Source organism: Notolepis coatsorum (assembly GCF_963971535.1).
Source record: "Notolepis coatsorum genome assembly, chromosome: 2".
NCBI lineage: Eukaryota > Metazoa > Chordata > Actinopteri > Aulopiformes > Paralepididae > Notolepis > Notolepis coatsorum.
Window position 1 is genome coordinate 58,680,141 of NC_140166.1, and position 20,757 is coordinate 58,700,897.

At 43.6% G+C, this 20,757-nt stretch overlaps 4 protein-coding genes across 4 annotated transcripts in view; 3 read left to right on the forward strand and 1 right to left on the reverse strand.

The window, feature by feature from the left end:
• Window positions 1-20,757, reverse strand: part of pcsk6 (proprotein convertase subtilisin/kexin type 6) — a gene marked incomplete at its 5' end in the record, with an annotated part of 408,343 nt that overhangs the window by 131,548 nt on the left and 256,038 nt on the right.
• Window positions 122-1,255, forward strand: LOC311248869 (creatine kinase, testis isozyme-like; the record flags this gene model as incomplete). The annotated part of the gene is made up of 1 exon (XM_084338098.1): window positions 122-1,255. One exon carries the CDS (start codon window positions 122-124, stop codon window positions 1,253-1,255), a length of 1,134 nt encoding a protein of 377 aa, XP_084194224.1.
• On the forward strand, window positions 6,610-7,743 carry LOC311248870 (creatine kinase, testis isozyme-like; the record flags this gene model as incomplete). Its single annotated transcript, XM_084338099.1, has 1 exon — window positions 6,610-7,743. The coding sequence occupies one exon, from the start codon at window positions 6,610-6,612 to the stop codon at window positions 7,741-7,743; it is 1,134 nt and encodes a 377-aa protein (XP_084194225.1).
• Window positions 13,728-14,861, forward strand: LOC311248871 (creatine kinase, testis isozyme-like; the record flags this gene model as incomplete). Its single annotated transcript, XM_084338100.1, has 1 exon — window positions 13,728-14,861. The coding sequence occupies one exon, from the start codon at window positions 13,728-13,730 to the stop codon at window positions 14,859-14,861; it is 1,134 nt and encodes a 377-aa protein (XP_084194226.1).

Sequence of the window (20,757 nt, forward strand, 5' to 3'; positions counted from 1 at the left end):
TGCATCTTTGAACAGTACTGAACAGTACTGAACAGATAGACTAAACAACACAGATTGAAGCCTGCATCTCTCAACCAAGGTGCCTTGCTGACCGTTTTGCTGTGGAAAGGTGAGAGCAATCATGCCCCACAACACGCTGAAGATGAACTACTCCGCCGAGCAGGAGTTCCCCGACCTCAGCAAGCACAACAACCACATGGCCAAGATCCTGACCCCGGAGATCTACTCCAGCCTGCGGGACAAAGAGACCCCCAGTGGGTTCACCCTGGACGACGTCATTCAGACCGGCGTCGATAACCCAGGCCACCCCTTCATCATGACCGTGGGCTGCGTGGCCGGAGACGAGGAGACGTACGAGGTCTTCAAGGAGCTGCTGGACCCCATCATCGAGGAACGCCACGGGGGCTACAAGCCCTCAGACAAACACAAGACGGACCTGAACCCAGACAACCTCCAGGGCGGTGACGACCTGGACCCCAACTACGTGCTGAGCTCCAGGGTGCGAACCGGAAGGAGCGTGCGCGGCATCGCCCTGCCCCCCCACTGCAGCCGCGGGGAGCGACGCGCCATCGAGACCCTCTCCATTGAAAGTCTAGACTCCCTGGACGGCGACCTGAAAGGCACGTACTACGCCCTGAAGAACATGACGGATGAGGAACAGAACAAGCTGATCGATGACCACTTCCTGTTCGACAAGCCCGTGTCTCCACTGCTGCTGGCGTCCGGCATGGCCCGCGACTGGCCCGACGGCAGGGGCATCTGGCACAACGACAACAAGACCTTCCTGGTGTGGGTGAACGAGGAAGACCATCTGCGTGTGATCTCCATGCAGAAGGGAGGCAACATGAAGGAGGTGTTCAATCGCTTCTGCACCGGCCTCACAAAGATCGAGTCCCTGTTCAAGGACAAGGGTCATGAGTTCATGTGGAACGAGCACCTGGGCTACGTCCTCACCTGCCCCTCCAACCTGGGCACCGGGCTGCGCGCCGGAGTGCACGTCAAGCTGCCCAACGTCAGCAAGCACGAGAAGTTCGAAGAGATCCTCAAGAGGCTGAGGCTTCAGAAGCGCGGCACAGGTGGAGTGGACACGGCATCGCTGGGGGGTATCTTCGACATCTCTAACGCCGACCGTCTGGGCTTCTCCGAGGTGGAGCTGATGCAGATGGTGGTTGACGGCGTCAAGCTGCTGGTGGAGATGGAGAAGCGCCTGGAGGCGGGCAAGTCCCTCGACGACATCATGCCCGACCAGAAGTGATGAACCCGTTGACCTAACTCCTCCCCCCTCACCACCCCCCCCCCCCCCCCCCCCCTCCTGGTCTCCCCCCTCCCCGTATAAAAAAACAATAATCTTAACTACATCAAAGAAAATACACTCCGCCCCCCGAGCATTTAGCGGCACTAAGAATATAAAAACGGAAACAAAGTTAGACGAGTCTTCCATCCCATGTGTGATGAAGGATTTTGTATCTGGAAGCAGTGTTTGATTTTATTTTATTAGGGATCCCCATTAGCTGGTGCCATAGCAACCAGCTAGTCTTCCTGGGGTCCACACACAAAAAAACATACAAAAACAATCATTATTGCAAAAACTAAATTATTAAAAGTCAGTACACACAATGCATAATGAAACTACTGTAACAATTAAGATAGCTAAAATTACATTACAGTGTAAAACAAAAACTAAAAATTACAGTATTAAAAACAATTTAAAAACAATTTAAGATTATTTTTTAAAGTGAATCTACTGTAAATGCAACAGAGGTTTTGAGGCAGGTTATTCCAAAGAGTTAATGCTCTAAAAATAAAATATCCCCTTAAAGCGTTGGTTTTAGGACCTGGCAATTCAAGCTGCCCACTACTGGAACCTCTAGTGCAGTGTTTCCCAAATTGGGTCGCTAATAAAAAAAAGAAAAAACAAAGTAAAAATCTTATTTATTTATTTATTTATTTTTAAAGCTGTAGATGTGTTGATTCAGTTTGGCACCACATACTTATGTGAATCTGGGTTTTCTACTCTAGCATACCTGAAAAACAAATACAGAAACAGACTAAATGCTCAGCATGACCTCATAATAGCACTTTCAAAAACCAAGCCCAGAATAGATCTGCTGGTTGAAAACTTCAACCAGCCACATACCTCTCATTAGATTTCATTGTGCCATAGATGAAATATTATACCCCTTCTAGCATGTCAGGTCAGTAGAATTTTTAAATAAGTCAGTACAAATGAATCAGAATGTTGCTCAATGTTGGGGTTTAAGGTTGAGGGACGGAGGGAGGGGGTAAGAAATGGAGAGTTGAAAAGGGTGAGAAATAGAAAGGAGAGTATCACATGTTTGTTTTTAAAAGTGTTACAAAATTGTATGTACATAGTTATGAGGTGGTGAGCAACTTAACATTACACTCTGATTATTGCTGTGATGTACTTTTATAATTAAATAAATACATTTCATATACATTTGAAATTCATGGTTTGTTGTGTTCTGTATCAGTAGTTTATAAATGTATGTTTAAAAAAGAATTTTATTATCTTTTCCCCCCTTATTTTTCTGTTTTTTCTCCCATCCCAATGTTAGTTGTCATGCCAATTCCCAATCCCCTTCCTGGTCGTTGCGCACTCTACCCCCTACCGTCGGTCCGGGAGGGCGGAGACTATCACATGCTTCCTCCGACACATGTGTACCCAGCCCACCGCTTCTTTTCACCTGGCAGCGCGGACTCTCACTGGGAGAGTGTAACGTGTGGAAGGTCACACTACCTCTCCTAGATCCTTCCCTTGCTGTGCAGGCGCCCCGACCAAACTGTAGGAGTCGTTGTTTACAACGACCAGGACCCACCGTCGCCGGGTTTCCCACCCGCTAACTGCCAATTGTGTTAGTATGGACGGTCGGCCAACCCGGAAGCACCACAGCTGGATTCGATCCCACTGTCTCTGTGGTGGTAGACAGACGCTTAGTCCGCTGCACTACCCGGCCGCTCTATAAATGTATGTTATGGCAATTCATGATGTATTTTTGTAAGTTTGGGTCCCGGGGAAACACCGAATTAATCTTTTGGGTCTCGAGCTGAAAAAGTTTGGGAACCCCTGTTCTAGTGTAATGTTCGTGCACAGTATTACTAAAAACAATCTGATTATGTATAAAAACTAAGGCTGTCAAAGTTAACGCGGTATTAACGCGTTATTGCCCGATTCTATTAACGCCAATTTTTTTTTAAACTCACGATTAACTTAACAAAAAAAGTTAAAAAAAATGTATGACTAGACTTCACTCAGGTGTATTATTGATGCTCTCATTGATACTATGTTTGTTTCTGAAGTGTGTGTGTGAGATATATATAGAGAGGGGGGTGAGAGAGATGAGGAAGGGGCAAGAGAGAAAGAGCTGGGAGAGTGTGTGTGAGAGAGAGGGGGGGTGTGATTAATCAGCCCTTGTGTGGGTGAATGTAACAAGTTCCTAACGTTTTCTTTCCCCTATTATTTCATGCACACTTTATTCATTGTTTTCAATTATTATTTTCTTTTAAGTTATTTTGTGCATCACTCTGTTTTGAATTTGATGCAAATTTGCAATGCATGAGGGTCATCCTTTTGTGTTAAATGGCTGCATAAAGCAAGCATTTGTTGACTCGCATGTTGATAAGAGTATTAAAACTTGGAACTTGAAAAAGATCCGTTTAAGGTAAAAAAAAAAATAAAAAAAAAATGTGATTAACCCTTTGATCACCATGCTTAAATTCATAATTTACCATCCTCCGCCAGCCCTATTTAATATGGAGAAGTTCCCCTTCTTTGCAGGGCTATAACTTTTTAAATTGTATTGCTAAATTGACATTACTATGGCCCATTCAACGTCCTATATCTATTGTTCAGGGTGTAAAAACGTTATACTTTTTCATTCACATATTCATACTAAAATACGGTCTAAAGTATAAGTATGTTTTTATCGTTTTCTGCAGCTTTCTCCAGAACGTGATTTATAGCCCCAAATGCATTATATTGATGATCAAATACAGTTTGATAGCAATCTGCGCGAGATAAAAAATGTCAACTGGACGTGCTTCTAGAAGTTACTATGCATGATCTGATGTTGACCGGATGGGGGGGGGGTCGTTTATAATTCCGTGGCCAACGTTATATGATTCATCTAGTGTGGGTGATATGATCATTAGAGCAGTTAGTATCGAACACGTTGAAAAATAACGTTGAATCTTACCGTAGCTTCCTCATAGCGTTGGGCGATGAGCGTGGAACAGAACTGTTCCTAATATGGGATGGAGAAATATGCGATCCATTTCCAGGTTGTATAATAGTATATACGTCCAAATCATGTTGTTTATCGAGTTATTGGTAACGGATTGCTATCCGTTGTGATCAGCTCGAGTCCTGAGACTATTACCGAGTGATCGGACCGAATTGAAATGAGCACCAGCTTCCATTTCTTGTTTCCGCCCTGGGCAATCCGCCGATCGGCCACCACATGGCGCTCTTAAACCGTTGGAGAGTTGAGAGGGGCTCAACAGTACATCTCATGTCTCCGGGGGAGAAATATGATTTCGATCACAGATTTTTGAAATATTGATATCAAAGACGTGGTACGGCGTCTTTGGCAGAATGAGCATGGCGGGGAAAGACGTCCTACGGCGTTTTTGGCGATTAAAGGGTTAATCGCGAGTTAACTATGGACAATCATGCGATTAATCGAGTTAAATATTTTAATCGATTGACAGCACTAATAAAAACAGGAGTTTTACTGCTCATGACCAACTTGAACAGCACAAGTGAGCTAGCAGCAGCCTATGTTGCTGCCTGCCATAGACTGAGGGACAGTGAGTGACAGTCACCTGACATGTTTATGCCGTAATATTTGATGTTTTAAACGCAACATGGCGTATTACTGCCCTCCTCAGTTCTATACTACGCCCACAATTGAGAAAAACTTAAATACGCATAGGCCTACAAAAAAATATATAATAATAATAATAATAATAATAATAATAATAATAATAATAATAATAATAATAATAATAATAATAATAATAATAATAATAATAATAATAATAATAATAAATAAAATAACATTATATCCTCTGGTACAACTCTGCCTTGTAGTGAGAGTAGGGGGGAGGAGAGGGGGGGAGAAGGGGGGAAGAGGAAGAAAGGGGGGGACGATAGCTCAAGTGGTCCGGGAGACGAGGGTGCAGGAAAAGATGTGGCAAAAGCGCAAGTGATCCATATAGTGGTCAGGCTTGAGGGGGAGAGGGATGAGAGGAAAGTAGGTAGGCTCGAGTGGCCCAAACTCATTGCCGAGCAATTAGGAGAGGTAAAGTACGTGAACGTTTTGTGGGATGGGAATCTGGCCGTAGGGTGTGGTAGTGAGGGGCAGGTGGAGGTGGCTAGGCAGATGCAGAGCATTGGGGGGGTGGGTATAAGTAAGGTGGCGAGAGTAGGGGAGAAGAGGGGGGGGGGATGTAAGGGGGTGATAGTTGGGGTACCGGTCGAGGTTACAGTAGAGCAGCTGGTGGAAGAGCTAAAGGAGGACAGGCGTAATGGCATAGTTAAGAGTGCAGCAAGGATGAAGAGGGGAGCGGAGAGGGCAGTGACGGGGACGGTAGTGATTACGTTTGAGGGTGGGGTTGTTCCTAGCGAGGTATTAGTAGGGCGTAGGATGTATAGGGTTAGGGAATTTGTTCATAATCCTCTTAGGTGCTATAGGTGCCAGGGGTTTGGCCATATAGCTACCACGTGTATGAAGGGGATGAGGTGCGCTAGGTGTGGCGGGGAACATGAATATGGGAAATGTGGAGAGGGAGTGAAGCCGAGGTGCTGTAGTTGTGGTGGGGAGCACAGTGTAGCGTTTCGGGGGTGCGAGGTGATGATGAAGCAGGTCGCGGATCGGAGAGAGAGAAGGGAGGGTAAGTTGACGTATGCTGGGGCGGTTAGCAGGGCAGGACAGGGGAGCCAAGAAAGGGTGCAGGGGGTTGAAGGAGGGCATTTGGCAGTGAGGGTAGAGCAGGTGGAAAGAGACAGGGGAAGGGAGGAGAAATTAGGTATTGTGGCCTTCGTGGCAGGGGTAGTTACTGGTATGGCAGAGGTTACGGGTAGAACAGAGATGGTGAAGATGATTGTTAGGATAGCGGTTCAACATCTGGGATTGGAAGGTCTGGACTGGAGGGAGGTGTGTGAAGAGTTGGCTGAGGGGGCTGCGAGGGACAGGGCTGCGAGGGACAAAGCGGCCCAGGATAAGATAGCAGGGGGCAAGGAGGGTCCCGCGGAGGGGGGCTCAGACAGGAAGTAGCAGCAGTAGAGGCACTCCAATGGACAATGTAGTTGATGACGGGGTCCAGTAGAAGAAGAAAAAGAAGGTGAAGAAGGAGAAGAAGGAGAAGAAGAAGAGCCCATAAAAAGAATTGCGGAGGGCAGTAATACGCCTCGATGCGTCTACTCTGCCGGAAATTCAAATAAGAAGAAGAAGAAGAAGAGCTCAGTGTGCATCTTTGAACAGTACTGAACAGTACTGAACAGATAGACTAAACAACACAGATTGAAGCCTGCATCTCTCAACCAAGGTGCCTTGCTGACCGTTTTGCTGTGGAAAGGTGAGAGCAATCATGCCCCACAACACGCTGAAGATGAACTACTCCGCCGAGCAGGAGTTCCCCGACCTCAGCAAGCACAACAACCACATGGCCAAGATCCTGACCCTGGAGATCTACTCCAGCCTGCGGGACAAAGAGACCCCCAGTGGGTTCACCCTGGACGACGTCATTCAGACCGGCGTCGATAACCCAGGCCACCCCTTCATCATGACCGTGGGCTGCGTGGCCGGAGACGAGGAGACGTACGAGGTCTTCAAGGAGCTGCTGGACCCCATCATCGAGGAACGCCACGGGGGCTACAAGCCCTCAGACAAACACAAGACGGACCTGAACCCAGACAACCTCCAGGGCGGTGACGACCTGGACCCCAACTACGTGCTGAGCTCCAGGGTGCGAACCGGAAGGAGCGTGCGCGGCATCGCCCTGCCCCCCCACTGCAGCCGCGGGGAGCGACGCGCCATCGAGACCCTCTCCATTGAAAGTCTAGACTCCCTGGACGGCGACCTGAAAGGCACGTACTACGCCCTGAAGAACATGACAGATGAGGAACAGAACAAGCTGATCGATGACCACTTCCTGTTCGACAAGCCCGTGTCTCCACTGCTGCTGGCGTCCGGCATGGCCCGCGACTGGCCCGACGGCAGGGGCATCTGGCACAACGACAACAAGACCTTCCTGGTGTGGGTGAACGAGGAAGACCATCTGCGTGTGATCTCCATGCAGAAGGGAGGCAACATGAAGGAGGTGTTCAATCGCTTCTGCACCGGCCTCACAAAGATCGAGTCCCTGTTCAAGGACAAGGGTCATGAGTTCATGTGGAACGAGCACCTGGGCTACGTCCTCACCTGCCCCTCCAACCTGGGCACCGGGCTGCGCGCCGGAGTGCACGTCAAGCTGCCCAACGTCAGCAAGCACGAGAAGTTCGAAGAGATCCTCAAGAGGCTGAGGCTTCAGAAGCGCGGCACAGGTGGAGTGGACACGGCATCGCTGGGGGGTATCTTCGACATCTCTAACGCCGACCGTCTGGGCTTCTCCGAGGTGGAGCTGATGCAGATGGTGGTTGACGGCGTCAAGCTGCTGGTGGAGATGGAGAAGCGCCTGGAGGCGGGCAAGTCCCTCGACGACATCATGCCCGACCAGAAGTGATGAACCCGTTGACCTAACTCCTCCCCCCTCACCACCCCCCCCCCCCCTCCTGGTCTCCCCCCCCTCCCCGTATAAAAAAACAATAATCTTAACTACATCAAAGAAAATACACTCCGCCCCCCGAGCATTTAGCGGCACTAAGAATATAAAAACGGAAACAAAGTTAGACGAGTCTTCCATCCCATGTGTGATGAAGGATTTTGTATCTGGAAGCAGTGTTTGATTTTATTTTATTAGGGATCCCCATTAGCTGGTGCCATAGCAACCAGCTAGTCTTCCTGGGGTCCACACACAAAAAAACATACAAAAACAATCATTATTGCAAAAACTAAATTATTAAAAGTCAGTACACACAATGCATAATGAAACTACTGTAACAATTAAGATAGCTAAAATTACATTACAGTGTAAAACAAAAACTAAAAATTACAGTATTAAAAACAATTTAAAAACAATTTAAGATTATTTTTTAAAGTGAATCTACTGTAAATGCAACAGAGGTTTTGAGGCAGGTTATTCCAAAGAGTTAATGCTCTAAAAATAAAATATCCCCTTAAAGCGTTGGTTTTAGGACCTGGCAATTCAAGCTGCCCACTACTGGAACCTCTAGTGCAGTGTTTCCCAAATTGGGTCGCTAATAAAAAAAAGAAAAAACAAAGTAAAAATCTTATTTATTTATTTATTTATTTTTAAAGCTGTAGATGTGTTGATTCAGTTTGGCACCACATACTTATGTGAATCTGGGTTTTCTACTCTAGCATACCTGAAAAACAAATACAGAAACAGACTAAATGCTCAGCATGACCTCATAATAGCACTTTCAAAAACCAAGCCCAGAATAGATCTGCTGGTTGAAAACTTCAACCAGCCACATACCTCTCATTAGATTTCATTGTGCCATAGATGAAATATTATACCCCTTCTAGCATGTCAGGTCAGTAGAATTTTTAAATAAGTCAGTACAAATGAATCAGAATGTTGCTCAATGTTGGGGTTTAAGGTTGAGGGACGGAGGGAGGGGGTAAGAAATGGAGAGTTGAAAAGGGTGAGAAATAGAAAGGAGAGTATCACATGTTTGTTTTTAAAAGTGTTACAAAATTGTATGTACATAGTTATGAGGTGGTGAGCAACTTAACATTACACTCTGATTATTGCTGTGATGTACTTTTATAATTAAATAAATACATTTCATATACATTTGAAATTCATGGTTTGTTGTGTTCTGTATCAGTAGTTTATAAATGTATGTTTAAAAAAGAATTTTATTATCTTTTCCCCCCTTATTTTTCTGTTTTTTCTCCCATCCCAATGTTAGTTGTCATGCCAATTCCCAATCCCCTTCCTGGTCGTTGCGCACTCTACCCCCTACCGTCGGTCCGGGAGGGCGGAGACTATCACATGCTTCCTCCGACACATGTGTACCCAGCCCACCGCTTCTTTTCACCTGGCAGCGCGGACTCTCACTGGGAGAGTGTAACGTGTGGAAGGTCACACTACCTCTCCTAGATCCTTCCCTTGCTGTGCAGGCGCCCCGACCAAACTGTAGGAGTCGTTGTTTACAACGACCAGGACCCACCCTCGCCGGGTTTCCCACCCGCTAACTGCCAATTGTGTTAGTATGGACGGTCGGCCAACCCGGAAGCACCACAGCTGGATTCGATCCCACTGTCTCTGTGGTGGTAGACAGACGCTTAGTCCGCTGCACTACCCGGCCGCTCTATAAATGTATGTTATGGCAATTCATGATGTATTTTTGTAAGTTTGGGTCCCGGGGAAACACCGAATTAATCTTTTGGGTCTCGAGCTGAAAAAGTTTGGGAACCCCTGTTCTAGTGTAATGTTCGTGCACAGTATTACTAAAAACAATCTGATTATGTATAAAAACTAAGGCTGTCAAAGTTAACGCGGTATTAACGCGTTATCGCCCGATTCTATTAACGCCAATTTCTTTTTAAACTCACGATTAACTTAATAAAAAAAGTAAAAAAAATTGTATGACTAGACTTCACTCAGGTGTATTATTGATGCTCTCATTGATACTATGTTTGTTTCTGAAGTGTGTGTGTGAGATATATATAGAGAGGGGGGTGAGAGAGATGAGGAAGGGGCAAGAGAGAAAGAGAGCTGGGAGAGTGTGTGTGAGAGAGAGGGGGGGTGTGATTAATCAGCCCTTGTGTGGGTGAATGTAACAAGTTCCTAACGTTTTCTTTCCCCTATTATTTCATGCACACTTTATCATTGTTTTCAATTATTATTTTCTTTTAAGTTATTTTGTGCATCACTCTGTTTTGAATTTGATGCAAATTTGCAATGCATGAGGGTCATCCTTTTGTGTTAAATGGCTGCATAAAGCAAGCATTTGTTGACTCGCATGTTGATAAGAGTATTAAAACTTGGAACTTGAAAAAGATACGTTTAAGGTAAAAAAAAAAAAAAAAAAAATTTGATTAACCCTTTGATCGCCATGCTTAAATTCATAATTTACCATCCTCCGCCAGCCCTATTTAATATGGAGAAGTTCCCCTTCTTTGCAGGGCTATAACTTTTTAAATTGTATTGCTAAATTGACATTACTATGGCCCATTCAACGTCCTATATCTATTGTTCAGGGTGTAAAAATGTTATACTTTTTCATTCACATATTCATACTAAAATACGGTCTAAAGTATAAGTATGTTTTTATCGTTTTCTGCAGCTTTCTCCAGAACGTGATTTATAGCCCCAAATGCATTATATTGATGATCAAATACAGTTTGATAGCAATCTGCGCGAGATAAAAAAAGTCAACTGGACGCGCTTCTAGAAGTTACTATGCATGATCTGATGTTGACCGGATGGGGGGGGGGGTCGTTTATAATTCCGTGGCCAACGTTATATGATTCATCTAGTGTGGGTGATATGATCATTAGAGCAGTTAGTATCGAACACGTTGAAAAATAACGTTGAATCTTACCGTAGCTTCCTCATAGCGTTGGGCGATGAGCGTGGAACAGAACTGTTCCTAATATGGGATGGAGAAATATGCGATCCATTTCCAGGTTGTATAATAGTATATACGTCCAAATCATGTTGTTTATCGAGTTATTGGTAACGGATTGCTATCCGTTGTGATCAGCTCGAGTCCTGAGACTATTACCGAGTGATCGGACCGAATTGAAATGAGCACCAGCTTCCATTTCTTGTTTCCGCCCTGGGCAATCCGCCGATCGGCCACCACATGGCGCTCTTGAACCGTTGGAGAGTTGAGAGGGGCTCAACAGTACATCTCATGTCTCCGGGGGAGAAATATGATTTCGATCACAGATTTTTGAAATATTGATATCAAAGACGTGGTACGGCGTCTTTGGCAGAATGAGCATGGCGGGGAAAGACGTCCTACGGCGTTTTTGGCGATTAAAGGGTTAATCGCGAGTTAACTATGGACAATCATGCGATTAATCGAGTTAAATATTTTAATCGATTGACAGCACTAATAAAAACAGGAGTTTTACTGCTCATGACCAACTTGAACAGCACAAGTGAGCTAGCAGCAGCCTATGTTGCTGCCTGCCATAGACTGAGGGACAGTGAGTGACAGTCACCTGACATGTTTATGCCGTAATATTTGATGTTTTAAACGCAACATGGCGTATTACTGCCCTCCTCAGTTCTATACTATGCCCACAATTGAGAAAAACTTAAATACGCATAGGCCTACAAAAAAATATATAATAATAATAATAATAATAATAATAATAATAATAATAATAATAATAATAATAATAATAATAATAATAATAATAATAATAATAATAATAATAATAATAATAATAATAATAATAATAATAATAATAATAATAATTGTTACGAAGGATCAGATTAAACCGAATATATATATTTATTTATGGATATATATTGAATAGTATTTGTATGTCGTTTGATATCCCTTGTATATTCCTTGTACATATGCATGGAATATCCCTTTAGCCTACTATAGCCCATAATAGTTCATTCTCTTATTGGACAAAGGACCAGGCGCCAGGGGACCAGCCCCTGGCGTCAAGTTCAAAGGTACAGACGAGACATGTCCGTACTAGCCCCGGCTCCGCTCAGGGATACGGCTACCGAAATGAGAGTGGCACTATTTGTTCACCGTGCATATAAATATGGCGCAAGTAAATGTAGAAGTCCCTTACCCTTCTTCCCAACTTAGTAACAGAACGTGAAGCCTCACCCACGATACGACGTGCGGTGAAGTATGGCCTGTTTGGCCTTAGAATAGCATTGAGACCTCGTGCGAATTAATAACTGAATTGTCAGAGTTTGGCACTGTACCGTCGAGTGCGACGTATTTCTATCAAGTAATAATAGTCGATCGTGTATGGTGCATCGTGCGGTTAGAGTTCTAAAGTGACCAGCATCTCCAACGCTTCCTCGTGTTATCTAGAGTCTTATCCAGGTTGGGCCGACCACATGGCGCTTTCATCCGAGGAGATCTAGGCGAGGACTGAGGGACATGTACACTGGATTACCTACCCGACGACTGCTGAGCCCTATGCGGCTGGAATATATATTTGCTTTGGTACTGTGATTTGTGGAGCGGATAATCGCCGACGCCTGTGAGTGTTGGATTTACCCCAGAGAGGAGTCAAGTTGAGTCGGCGCTCAGAGAGACTGAGGTCGCCTAGCTTCTTCTTCATTGTGGAGCTACAGCCTACAAGAGAACCAAGGTGTATTCATCTGCGGATCAAGAGTCTATTGCACTGTCTTCTGTACTTGAAGTCTCCATAGATATCGTTGACCAGACGGTCTACTACCGACGGCTCTCCTACCCCCCCTACCGGTTTACAACCGGGAGGACCCCCTCCAGAATATCCCGCTATATCATTAAGTGTACCATAGATATAATTCCCTAAGAGCCAGGTTGTATACTTGCTTCCTGCGTAACCAGAGATTGGACATTCAGTGTTGATTTGCCTACGAGTACTCATTTGCCTTACAAGTGCATTCAAATGATAAATGTAAGATAAATATTCTATGTACCTTTTGCTCCATTAAATATTTGATTATTACCTTTGACTGGAACCGATTTCATTGTGGAAAGTGTTCATCATATTTAGATATCGTGTACTGTATGGCCAGTAGTTAAAGTACATAAAGCGGTAGTGGTTTAATGATACCATACTTATCAATACAGTCAGGGAATTGTACCCCTCAGTTACAATAATAATAATAATAAATAAAATAACATTATATCCTCTGGTACAACTCTGCCTTGTGCAGAAATGTCAGCACTGCCTCTGTGATCAGCTGGTGGTTCTCATTATTCAGGCCAAAGATTCGGGGACAGCCTTACCAAACATTATTTATATTATTCAAATGGCACTCAAACATGTTCCGTTGTGATGTCACAGTATGATGTCATAATAGCACATTCGTGATGTCACAGTATGATGTCATAATCAAACATTCTAGAACATTTGTGATCTATGGTATGGCAGAGGCTAAGGGTAAAACAGCGATGGTGAAGATGATTGTTAGGATAGCGGTTCAACATCTGGGATTGGAAGGTCTGGGCTGGGAGGAGGTGTATAGCGAATTGGCTGAGGGGGCTGAGAGGGACAAAGCAGCCCAGAATAAGATCGCAGGGGGCAAGGAGGGTCCCGCGGAGGGGGGCTCAGACAGGAAGTAGCAGCATTAGCTGCACTCCAATGGACAATGTAGTTGATGACGGGGTCCAGTAGAAGGAGAAAAAGACGGTGAAGAAGGAGAAGAAGGAGAAGAAGAAGAGCCCATAAAAAGAATTGCGGAGGGCAGTAATACGCCACGATGCGTCTACACTGCCGGAAATTCAAATAAGAAGAAGAAGAAGAAGAGCTCAGTGTGCATCTTTGAACAGTACTGAACAGTACTGAACAGATAGACTAAACAACACAGATTGAAGCCTGCATCTCTCAACCAAGGTGCCTTGCTGACCGTTTTGCTGTGGAAAGGTAAGAGCAATCATGCCCCACAACACGCTGAAGATGAACTACTCCGCCGAGCAGGAGTTCCCCGACCTCAGCAAGCACAACAACCACATGGCCAAGATCCTGACCCCGGAGATCTACTCCAGCCTGCGGGACAAAGAGACCCCCAGTGGGTTCACCCTGGACGACGTCATTCAGACCGGCGTCGATAACCCAGGCCACCCCTTCATCATGACCGTGGGCTGCGTGGCCGGAGACGAGGAGACGTACGAGGTCTTCAAGGAGCTGCTGGACCCCATCATCGAGGAACGCCACGGGGGCTACAAGCCCTCAGACAAACACAAGACGGACCTGAACCCAGACAACCTCCAGGGCGGTGACGACCTGGACCCCAACTACGTGCTGAGCTCCAGGGTGCGAACCGGAAGGAGCGTGCGCGGCATCGCCCTGCCCCCCCACTGCAGCCGCGGGGAGCGACGCGTCATCGAGACCCTCTCCATTGAAAGTCTAGACTCCCTGGACGGCGACCTGAAAGGCACGTACTACGCCCTGAAGAACATGACGGATGAGGAACAGAACAAGCTGATCGATGACCACTTCCTGTTCGACAAGCCCGTGTCTCCACTGCTGCTGGCGTCCGGCATGGCCCGCGACTGGCCCGACGGCAGGGGCATCTGGCACAACGACAACAAGACCTTCCTGGTGTGGGTGAACGAGGAAGACCATCTGCGTGTGATCTCCATGCAGAAGGGAGGCAACATGAAGGAGGTGTTCAATCGCTTCTGCACCGGCCTCACAAAGATCGAGTCCCTGTTCAAGGACAAGGGTCATGAGTTCATGTGGAACGAGCACCTGGGCTATGTCCTCACCTGCCCCTCCAACCTGGGCACCGGGCTGCGCGCCGGAGTGCACGTCAAGCTGCCCAACGTCAGCAAGCACGAGAAGTTCGAAGAGATCCTCAAGAGGCTGAGGCTTCAGAAGCGCGGCACAGGTGGAGTGGACACGGCATCGCTGGGGGGTATCTTCGACATCTCTAACGCCGACCGTCTGGGCTTCTCCGAGGTGGAGCTGATGCAGATGGTGGTTGACGGCGTCAAGCTGCTGGTGGAGATGGAGAAGCGCCTGGAGGCGGGCAAGTCCCTCGACGACATCATGCCCGACCAGAAGTGATGAACCCGTTGACCTAACTCCTCCCCCCTCACCAGCCCCCCCCCCCCCCCCCTCCTGGTCTCCCCCCCTCCCCAACTACTACCAAAGAAAATACACTCCGCCCCCCGAGCATTTAGCTGCACTAAGAATATAAAAACGGAAACAAAGTTAGACGAGTCTTCCATCCCAAGTGTGATGAAGGATTTTGTATCTGGAAGCAGTGTTTTATTTTATGTTATTAGGGATCCCCATTAGCTGGTGCCATAGCAACCAGCTAGTCTTCCTGGGGTCCACACACAAAAAAACATACAAAAACAATTATTATTGCAAAAACTAAATTATTAAAAGTCAGTACACACAATGCATAATGAAACTACTGTAACGATTAAGATAGCTAAAATTACATTACAGTGTAAAACAAAAACAAAAAAATACTTTACTGTGTTAAAAACAATTTAAAAACAATTTAAGATTATTTTTTAAAGTGAATCTACTGTAAATGCAGCAGAGGTTTTGAGGCAGGTTATCCCAAAGAGTGAATGCTCTAAAAATAAAAAATAATGTTTTAGGACCTGGCAATTCAAGCTGCCCACTACTGGAACCTCTAGTGTAATGCTCGTGCACAGTATTACTAAAAACAATCTGATTATGTATAAAAACAGGAGTTTTACTGCTCATGACCAACTTGAACAGCACAAGTGAGCTAGCAGCAGCCTATGTTGCTGCCTGCCATAGACTGAGGGACAGTGAGTGACAGTCACCTGACATGTTTATGCCGTAATATTTGATGATATTTTGTATGTACTTTGATATCTGTTTGTAATCCATTTGTTTATGTTTAATATTAATCATTTGCTTTGGCAACATGTAGAAGTATGTCATGCCAATAAAGCCATTTGAATTTAATTGAGAGAGAGAGAGAGAGAGAGAGAGAGAGAGAGAGAGAGAGAGAGAGAGAGAGAGAGAGAGAGAGAGAGAGAGAGAGAGAGAGAGAGAGAGAGAGAGAGAGAGAGAGAGAGAGAGAGAGAGAGAGAGAGAGAGAGAGAGAGGGGGAGAGGGAGAGAGAGGGGGGAGAGAGAAAGAGAGAGAGAGAAAGAGAGAGAGAGAAAGAGAGAGAGAGATATGACTGATATCCGCATACACAACTGTGCAGTTAGACGAGGTCCCTCCACTAATCATTCTGCTTCCACATTCTCACCTGGGAAATTACTTCAACCTTCAGGAACGACAACAGATCAACCCTTTAATCTGTATTTTATGAATAAATAAAGTGGTACTTCCATCCTGAACTATATCTATCTTCTCTTTGATGTCATTGATCACCGGAGCTCGAGTGCATGCATCAACTGAGACTGGATTGAACGATGGGACAACAGCGAAACAGACGCATGTTGATTTAAAAATAAATAATAATGAAAAAATGATGTAGTTGTATGATCAAATTCAGACAGTTTCACAGGATAAAGTGGTAACTGTAATACTATCACTTATATTAGATGGTAACAATTTTTTTTTGATATTTAAAGTTTTTTATTTTTCTCAAACAAGACAATACATACATGACAAAACAAGACAAAATAATAATAATAATAATAATAATAATAATAATAATAATAATAATAATAATAATAATAATAATAATAATAATAATAATAATAATAATAATAATAATAATAATAATAATAACAACAATAACAACAAGGGGGGGGGGGGGGGTTGCAGAGCGTTACAAAGGTTCAGTACACAAACTTATTCCAGATAGTGATCTAATAAAGTTCAGGGGACCTTGAAGGCCATCGGGCCTATCACTCTCTTGAAGAGACAGAGCAGCCTGTTGATAACAAGTCCATGAAGTCCTTGCGCCAGTTCTCCAAACTGAAGCAGTTCGGTTTGCGTTCTTCCCAGTTCATTAAAATAATCCGTTTGCATGCTAGAAAAGCCAGTGCTACAGTATTATTTACAATCTTTGCTTGAGCAGTGTCCATTTTTACACCCAATATACACATTATAGGGCAAGGATTAATGTCAATTTGGAGAGTAACTGACAGGTCCTCAGCAATGTCCAACCAAAATGTCCTAACAAGCGGGCAGTGCCACAGCAAGTGCATGAGCGTACCCTCTACTCCACACCCATGCCAGCACAATTTGGGTAGGGACATGTGATTCATTTTATTCAATGTACAGGGTGTTATATAGGCCCTGTGTAGTATCTTTAATTGTATAATTTTATATCTAACACATTTTGATATTTTTGTATTATTCCTAAGTGCTGCTTCCCATTGTGTTTCAGATATGGGTATACCCATGTCTCGCTCCCATTGGACTTTAGTTTGGGTATTGGTATCAGGGGTGGTTGAACATGATAGTTTATACATTGCAGAAACAATGCCTTTCCTGCCTGTAATTCCCCTTAATGTCTCTTCCATGACTCTGTTTGTTCCTATAGCTATGCCTTTAGACAACAATGATTTAATAACTGATTGTATTTGTAAATAAGATAAAAATTCTGTGTCTTTCAGCCCAAACTGTTTTAAGTTCATTAAAAGCTATCATATTTCCCCTTTCGATCACTTGGCCCACCTGTGTTATATTATGTTGTTGCCATACATTATTTTTAAGGATTTTACCTCCTGCAGAGAGCAAAGGGTTTTTCCATAATGGACATGATGGTAAGGTCAGGCGTTTATGTAAGATTTTCACTATTTCACATGAAAATTCTAAAAGCGGATTGTCCAGTCTGGGAGTGATTTTTGGGTTATACCACAACATTGAAAGAGATAGATCTTTGTTATGTTCTTCTATAATTTGTTCTTCAAGCCATTCCCAGCTGCCAATCTGTCTCACACTATTGTAAGCCCACTGCAAGGGGTATCTTGAGTTATATGCTATGTAATATTGGTGGATATCTGGTAGTCCTATTCCTCCACTACTTCTTGGTTTTATAAGTTTTTTATGGCTGATTCTAGGTTTTCTGTTGTTCCATAGGAAGCCAGAAAATAATTTGTTTATTTCTTTGAACCAACTAGGAGGGAACTTTAACGGTATAGAGGACATCAAAAAAGCTAGCCTTGGTAACAAATTAATTTTTATAATATCAGATCTGCCCCATAGGGATAAAGGCAAGACTGTCCATCTTTTGATGTCCTCCTTTATATTCTTTAAAAGGTCAGATGTATTTAACTCAACCATTTTTTCAATGGGAGATCGGATTTTAATTCCCAGGTATTTAATTCCTTTTGGCTTCCAATTGAAAGGAGCAGAACCCAGATGTGATTGAAAAGTTAGGTTGTTAAGTGGAATAGCTTCACTTTTACTATAATTCACTTTATAGCCCGAACATTTACCAAATGTATCTATAAGCTTTAGCACTTGAGAGATGGAATGGCTAGGATTTGTTAGTGTTAATAATATGTCATCAGCAAACAGGCTGGCCTTATACTCACAACTACCAATACGAATACCACTGATTTCTTTATGAGCACGTATAGCACAGGCAAGTGGTTCGAGGGAAAGAATAAAAATGTGCGGTGAAACCGGACATCCTTGGCGGGTAGATCGATAGAGATGGAATGGATCAGACCTTATACCATTTGTTCTGACTGACGTAACCGGTTCATGGTAAAGTGCCTTTATCCAGTTCATGAGAACCGGACCAAATCCGTATTTAGGTAGTACATAAAACAGATATTTCCACTCCACTCGATCAAAGGCTTTCTCAGCATCCAGCGATATTGCCATCACTGGATGATGGGAGGTCCCCGCCCTTGACATGACATGCATTAGCCTCCTCATGTTATTTGAAGCTAGACGACCATGTACAAAGCCAGCCTGATCAATATGAATCAATGAGGCTATAACATTTTCCAATCGCCCTGCAAGGACCTTCGCAAACAACTTATAATCATTATTTAAAATACTCAAAGGTCTGAAATTACACATTTGCAAGTGATCCTTGCCAGGTTTTGGAATCAATGAAATAGTAGCTTGCCGCATGGTTAGCGGCATGGATTGATTGGCCACTATATCATTAAACAGCAATATTAGAAGTGGTGTAAGAGTGACTTGGAAACACATATGAAATTCACTTGTATAACCATCATTACCCGGTGTTTTACCGGTTGAGAGGGATTTGATAGCCGATTTAATTTCATTTTCCGTGATAGGTGTATCCAGTGATTCCCTTTCTTCTTCAGAGAGGGTTGGGAGATTTATATCTCTGAAAATGTTTTTCATTTCCTCTTCACTCGTACAACATTCTGATTTATACAGTGTGCTATAAAATTTAGTGAATGCTTGATTGATTTGAAGTTGTTCACAAATCAAAGAGCCATCTTCATCATATATGCTAGAGATTGATTGACGATTTTCTTGCTGCTTCAGTCTGAGAGCAAGCATTTTACCAGCCTTATCGCCAGATTCATAATATTTTCGACGCAACTGAAAGAGGGCAAATGCATTTTCCTCATGTAGGAAAATGCTTGTAATTCTGTTTTTATAACCAACACTGCTGTTTTCAGTTCTAAATTGTCAGGGTCCAACATATGACTAGTTTCCAAGGACTTAAGTTCAGTAATCAGACCATGTTTCCTTGCCATTTTTTCCTTTTTCTTAGCTGTTGAGTAGCTTATAATCCAGCCCCTACAGGTTGCCTTATAAGCCTCCCATACCGTCTGCACTGACTGGACTGATGTAAGATTAATACTAATGCACTCCTGTGTTTTCTCCTCAATCATAGACACAAAAACTTGATCTTACAATAAGGAGTTATTAAATCTCCATTGTTTGGTTTTATTGTTAATTACAGCAGGAGTAAAAAGGACTGACAGGGGCGCATGGTCTGATAAAAGTATGTTATGAATTTTGCAATCAATTACATTACCCACCAAGGATTGTGAGAAGAGAAAATAGTCAATCCTGGAATATGAATTATGAGCGTGGGAGTAAAAAGTATATTCACGTGTGTCAGGGTTGACAACACACCAAATATCGGTTAATGCAAGTGAGTTTTGCATTTCTTTAAGTGCACTTGACAATGCTCCGTCTAGTGGGAGGGGGCGCCCAGACCTATCAATCGAGTCATTGCTAACCAAATTTAGGTCCCCACCCAACAGAATGGGATAATCTGCAAATTCTGCCAGCACCAGATTCAGATTTGACAAAAAAGTGTTCTGTCCCGTATTAGGGGCATATACATTTACTAAGGTAAATTTTTCATTTTGTAAAAGACCTGACAAAATTATATATCTACCATCTTTATCAACTATTTGTTTTGAAAGTTTAAATGATATTTTCTTTGAAATCAGGATGCTTACCCCTCTAGAGGCTCCACTGCCTGGTGCTGAGAACACTTGACCTACCCATCTTTGTTTCAATTTAACTGATTCTATTTCATTAAGATGGGTCTCCTGGAGCATTGCCAAATCACATGATAGGGATTTCAAATATGTAATAATTTTATATCTTTTCGTTTTGTTTGAAATACCTTTCACATTCCAGCTAATCAAATTTACATGATTAGGTCCCATTATTTTTATCAAGCAACTTTACAGCTTCCTCCTTGTAAACTATGCAACAACATGTATGGATAGACAAAGACATAAAAAGTACAAGACATACACATACATAAAGTAAGCCATTAGGCAAAGGAAAAACATTAAACAAAACAGAGATAGACTTAATGTCCATCCCTTGTCCGCGAGCAGAGCAGGCGCGGCCGTGCTGCATCCTCCGTTCTCAAAGTTCAATCAACTTGCGCAATTAAAAAATACGCGATTGCGGGCACCAGCGTTATGTTTATGAGTGAGAGTGTGATTAATTCATTTTTCACTTGTTCATTGTGTAACATAAATAATATCTCAATTCCATCAGTCCCACTCCCAGTAAAGCATAATGAATGAAGATATAGAAAAAAAAAAAG